Raw genomic sequence first — 6,132 nt, 5'->3', positions numbered from 1 at the left:
CACGGCCTATGATATACAGCAAGTGTCAAGGACAAAAAATAGCAATGCTGACACCCTTGTCAGGCTAGACACCTTAAATGACGCCGAGCTGTTAAAACTGGTACCCATAGAAGTTCTAAAAGCCCCTTCCATCAAGGGAAAACCTGAAGTCAGGCCAATATACCGTCAACCGAGCTGGAAAGACCCAATCATCAAATATCTAGTCGACGGTGAACTTCCAGAGGACAAGCAACAAGTAAAAGTCATGGAATCAATCGTCGAGGTACATTATTCAAGACAATATCCTTTACTAAAGAGGTTACTTGACGCTCCTGCTCAGGTGCCTTGACGAAGAAGAAGTGAAAAAGGTTCTTTCTGAGATACATGATGGGATTTACAGAAATCACACATGGGGCAGTCCTTAGCCTATAAAATCCTGTGGTAGGGTTACTACTGGCCCAATCTAAAAAAGGATGCAGCCGAGTATGCTAAGAAATGCGAGAGCTACCAATGGTACGCCCTCATCCCTCAACTGCATTCAGAGGACCTTATGTCGATAGTTTCTCCTTGGCCTTTTGCCAAATGGGGAATTGATATAATTGGCCCATTACATAGAACCCCTGGGGGTATAAATTCATCATTGTAGCAGTCGACTACTTTACGAAGTGGGTTGAGGCTGAGCTACTAACAACTATATCAGAGGAAAACTGTACAAACTTCATATGGAACAACATAGTCTGCTGATTTGGTGTACCACATTCTCCTGTGTCAGATAACGGGAAACATATGAAGTTTGTACACTAACCAGTTCTATGAATTATTGGGAATCCACAAGAACTTTTCCTCTATAATATACCCCCAGTCCAACGGACAGGTTGAGACGGTCAATAAAATTATAAAGGTTACACTGAAGTAACGGCTCGACAATTATAAAGGAAAATAGGCCGATGAGTTGCCAAAGGTCTTATTGGCGTACAAGATGACTAGTAGAACTATCGCAGGGGAAACTCCTTTCTCAATGGCCTACAAGATTGAAGCGGTCCTTCTGGTCGAGATATCCGTTCCAACTAGCCGAGTGACACGGTATGAAGAGGATAAGAACACCGAGCGAATGGGTTTAGAGCTCGACCTATTAGAAGAAAAGCGTATAGACGCACAGTTAAGACTCGCTGCGTATCATGCTATGACTACTAGATATTACAATCAGAAGGTCAACCAAAAGCGATTCAGAGTGGGAGACCTTGTCCTGCGAGTAGTGACCCAAACACTAAGCCCAAGAATTCTAGCGCCCTAAGGCTAACTTGGGAAGGTCCTTACAGAAAAAAAGAGGTCGTAGCCAATGAGTCCTATCATCTCACATAACTAAACGGTCAAGACATCAAGCACACATGGAATGCAAACCAATTGAAGACCTACTACCAATAAAGGGGCAAAAGGTCGACTATAGAGTTAGATTTGGTATTTTTCTTATGCCCTGTTTTCTTTTTTACTTTTTTACAGGTTGAAAAGTCGACTTGTAAATTCTACATAAATATAAGTCTGATTCAATTCTATACTCATTTGATTTGTGTAAAATAATACACGACCAATTACTACATCGCGTTCGACTTGATTCTACATATTTAAGATCTACAATTCTGTTCAAATGATTATCTAAGTCGATCAATAAAACGTCGACCAATGTTGCGTCAAAGACAAGTTAAAAACTTTATCTTTGACGAGGCGGCAACAAGGCTATTGCCACCCCAAAGTCTACATAGGTGGTAAGCCCTGGCTTAGCCATACTTAGCAAAAAAAAAAACATACATCACATATCTACGACATTCATGCGCAAAACACTAGGAAAAATTAAGTCAGGCATATATATAAGAAAAAATATTTCTCAGTCTTATGGCCATTGCAAAATGGCAAATTCAAATGTCTCGACCTTATGGCCTTACATCACCAAAAAAAAAAAAAAAGAGAAATGCTTTCAAAGCGTTGCCCCATCTCCTGGTGCTTGCTCGACGCCCCTAGCTCCTGGCAGTGGCCTGACCTCCCCTAATGGACTGGCCTCCATCTCCTCTACTTCCTCCTCGTCAGACCCGTTGAGGAAAGATAAGTTAACCTCAGGGCGTTTCCTTTGAAAACGGTCGAGAATTTGGTTCCTAGCAGACCTCATCAGGGATAATTGAAGGTCTTCAAACTCAACGGAGGCTTTGTAAGCCTTAAGTCTCTGAGTGGGAAGGCCCTCAAAAGCAGCTGAGGATGTGAACGACTTTACCTATTGGTCAACTAAGTTCTTGAACTCTAGGGAGGACTTAAAAGTCTCCAATTGAGCGTTGACCGCTCGGCGAAACTCCTCATATGCCTTAAATTCCTCGACCGCTTCCCTATTCTTCTACTGGAAGTTGGGAGAGGAGAGATATACCTCGATTGCCTTTGAGTGCCCTTCACTGATACCCTTTTGGAAGCTCTCATTTGTCGCCTCGACGGTCCTCTCCTCAAGGGATTGGACATTGGCTTTCTCGACCTGCAGATCCCCAGAGAGTTCAGTTTAAGCGACACGGAGAGCTGTCAGTTCCTCCTTTAAAGCCTTGGATGAGGCGTCCTGCTTCAGTAGATTCTTAAGCTCTATATAGTTTTAAAGTGTAACCTCAAGAGCCTGGACAACAAAAAATGTATGGATGTTGAGATATGAAGTCCAAACATTTAAAGATATGAGTCGAGGGGTGAATAGGCAAAACATACCGAGACTTAGCGCATCACAGCTATGCGCTGGCGCTCCAAAACACCCATCCCTGCAAACCTGTTCCAGGAGTCTTCACGGAAGTACGTGTAGATGGCCTAGATGGGGAGGCTAAAGCGGGGAGGAAGTTGGAGAGCCTTGTTAAGGTGGTGGTCGATCACATCAGATACGTGGAACTGAGGATCATTAACCTTCGACCCCGGCATCACAAGGGGCTCATCAGGGGCAGGGGGAACCGCCAGGTTAGCGGCCACTTCGGCGTTTTTCCCTTTGTCAGGTGTCGAGAGCTTCGTGAAGACCCTTCAACCGCCGGAAGATCTTAGCACTCATCCACCCTTTGTCTCTTGGAGGGTGGAGTTATCATAATCCTCGATCAGTCAAGGACTTTAGGGACATTGCTAGTAGGGGCAGCTTGAGTCACTTGCTGACCCGCTGACTTGGAGGCTCTTCCCTTATTCTTCTTCGATTTGCTGGGGAGAATGTACCTCATAGTGGATGGCACGACTGCAAAACAAGAAAGGAATTAGAATCTAAATATGTCGACTATGGTGAACCAAATTACACCTCTAGGTTACCTTGGAAAAGATCTACATGGGGGACGATTGGTTGGCGTGGAGGGTCAAGAGTGACGAGCAGACCGTACAGCCTACGGTTCTCCGACGTATTAAGAATGATAGAGCTACAACTGGAATCAGATAGTGACAGAATTTGCTCGACCTATGCCAGAGCAACCAAAGAATGCTTCGGTCGAAAAGGAACTTCACCTGTATTCAAAAACAAAATGTGAAAGATAGCTTGACAAACAGAGAAGATTCTATAAAAATCTAACAAAGCGAAGACCTACAGTATTTGCTGAATACTGTCTGGGCCCCTAAGGGATGCTCACCATCGAGTGGGTGAGAATTAAAATTGCCACCAAGGAAAAAAGAATTGAGGCTTCCACCTATGGGAACTAGAAGTCTTATCGATGACGATGAGGGGAACTGAAGGTTTGGATTTAGAGTGGGAGCATAAATAAAAGAATCCCCTTTGACCCGGAAAACCCCTAAGGGCATAGCAATATAAAAACTCCTCCACGGTTCTATCGAGGTTCAAAAATTTTCTCCATAAAATGATCATGGATTTTATTGTCACCCAAAAATTGGGTGACAACTATGCAGGAGAGATCCTTTGGAGGCTTCAGAAGGCTTTCATGAATGGGTGAAAGGGAACACTTTGTCCGAAGGAAAGGGATCTAGTATATACAGTCTTATGGTTGGCAGGGGGTAATGAGCTCTATCGTTAGGAGTATGTATAATTAAGTAAAAATTATTAGCGTCGATCCCTGCATCGTGAAACGCTCTCATGCCAACTCGGGGCTTTATTTTTTGATAGTCACCATGCCTGAGATACCACTCGTCGACGCTACCCCATAGCCATGATCTTCAAGGGTGTTGGCTCGTAAACCATCGTCCTCATCATCGAGGAGAATGAGCTCGTCTGGCCGAGAGGTCGAGACCCCTCGGCGTATTCCTCTACTTGGTGGAGCAGAGAATCCCCGTTATCGATCGATGTCATGCTCGACGTCGCAGCTTCCTCAGGGTCGTCTATGACCCCTGGATGTGGAGACCTCTCGACCTCTAACCTGTTTTAGCAGCATGTTCTGAAAATAAACAAAAAGGGGTCAAGTTAGGGCCTAATGGTCGAGAGATCAGAAACAAAGTTTGAGAAGGTGATAGAGGCATGTTTGGATCAAAATGATCCAAAAGTTTGGGATTGACAATATCAGATTCACATAAACCCAGAAATGAGGAAAAACTCGTATAAGGGTCTCTAAAACCCAGAAATGAGTCTGAGAACCCCCAACGAGAGCGACTAAACCCAAGCGGGTGCTAACACAAAGGGAATCAGTCCAGATTCATAAGCAACAACATTGTTTGAGTAAGTTCATTTTTTAATTATATTGTTCTCTTCAAAATGTTATTTTTCCCAAGAATCAGTTTCATAATCACACTACGAGGAGTAAAAGGACCAAAACAACTTACTAATTCTTGAGAAATGGTATGAAAGCTTGAAGATTGAGGAGGAGAATGATGCACAGAGAATGAGCACGAAAGTCGAAGTCAGAGAAGGGAAGGTTCTGGAGGAAATCCGGCAAAGTAATGGCGTGATTTGCTAATAAACGTCCATGACCTGTTCGAGGAATATATATACTCGAAGAATGGAAACCCATAAGTCTCAGGGAAGCCCAAAGGACTTCGAATCTCGACCATTGAATTTGAACCGGCCCTATCTAATGGTGAATCTGAAGAGACGCAATCTAACGGATGAGAAAAGAGTGAGAGAGATGAAATCTGATCCAACGACTGCTATTTCTCCCTCGACTACCACGTGACATCAGGGGATGGGAGATGCGACTGTTGACATGATCGACAAAGATTGTTCCACTACCCGAGAAACTCACTGCAATGATGGTACTGTACTGACAAGCAGCCGTCATAACCTGCAGGCGAAGAAATTGCCATGTAAATACTCTCGACGCTTTATAGCCTGAAACATCGCAACGCGGTATTCTAGGCTAGGGGTAATTGTTGCACCACAGTCGATCAATCGACTACTCCTTTGACTGCCAAACGCTGAGACGTTCTCAGTCGAGAGTTGGTGGCTGACGTCGAGGAAATTGTTACACGTAAAATGCCCTCAAGGTGATAAGAGTTCATGCACAATGAGGGCATACGTCGAGAACTCTACCTAAGCCGTGAAGTTCACGACGTCGAGAGAGCAGCCTGGTCAGATTCAAATTAAATCCTGCCATTTCAGGAAGAGATAAGCTACAACAACTGTCCAGATTCGAATTTGGGAATCAAATAACCGATAAGGGAAACTGCCCCGATTCGTTCGGTCAAACGTGGAATTACAATTGTCAAATCCTGAGATTTGGGGATAAGGGGATGATCCCTGCACGAGTGGAGATGAGGTCTCTGATTTGTGAAAGGCCTATAAATAGAGTATGCCTCTTTCATTTAGTTTTTTACGCACTATGTTACTACTCCAAGAGAGATTGTAATCTTGATTGTACTAGTGCATCCACAAGTGGATGTAAGCAAAGAATTTAACCATTATAAACTTCTGTGTCCTTTATTTTTATGCAATTATTCTTCTTAATTAATTCGTGAGAGACATCTGTGAGTGTTCCCGGAGAAAGTTAATTTTAAGTTAACTAAATTTTACTATCAACATGATTATTATTCTTATTATTATTCTAATTATTATTATTATTATGATTATGATTATGATTATGATTATGATTATGATTATGATGATGATGATGATTATTATTATTATTATTATTATTTTTATTGTTGTTATTATTGTTATTATTGTTATTATTATTATTATTATTATTATTATTAATATTAATATTATTAATATTAATATTATTATTA

At 42.4% G+C, this 6,132-nt stretch overlaps 1 protein-coding gene across 1 annotated transcript; it reads left to right on the top strand.

Annotated features, from left to right (window-relative positions):
• Positions 1-958: 958 nt before the first annotated feature.
• Positions 959-1,273, top strand: LOC112090708. Its single transcript, XM_024162675.1, has one exon. The coding sequence runs from the start codon at positions 959-961 to the stop codon at positions 1,271-1,273; it is 315 nt and encodes a 104-aa protein (XP_024018443.1).
• The last annotated feature ends 4,859 nt before the right edge of the window (positions 1,274-6,132 follow it).

Source organism: Morus notabilis, unplaced genomic scaffold, assembly GCF_000414095.1.
Source record: "Morus notabilis unplaced genomic scaffold, ASM41409v2 Scaffold258, whole genome shotgun sequence".
Lineage (NCBI taxonomy): Eukaryota > Viridiplantae > Streptophyta > Magnoliopsida > Rosales > Moraceae > Morus > Morus notabilis.
This window is presented reverse-complemented; position numbering and strand designations above follow the sequence as displayed.

Coding starts and splice junctions, on each gene's coding strand:
- LOC112090708 (XM_024162675.1), top strand. CDS start 959: ATGACTAGTAGAACTATCGCAGGGGAAACTCCTTTCTCAATGGCCTAC.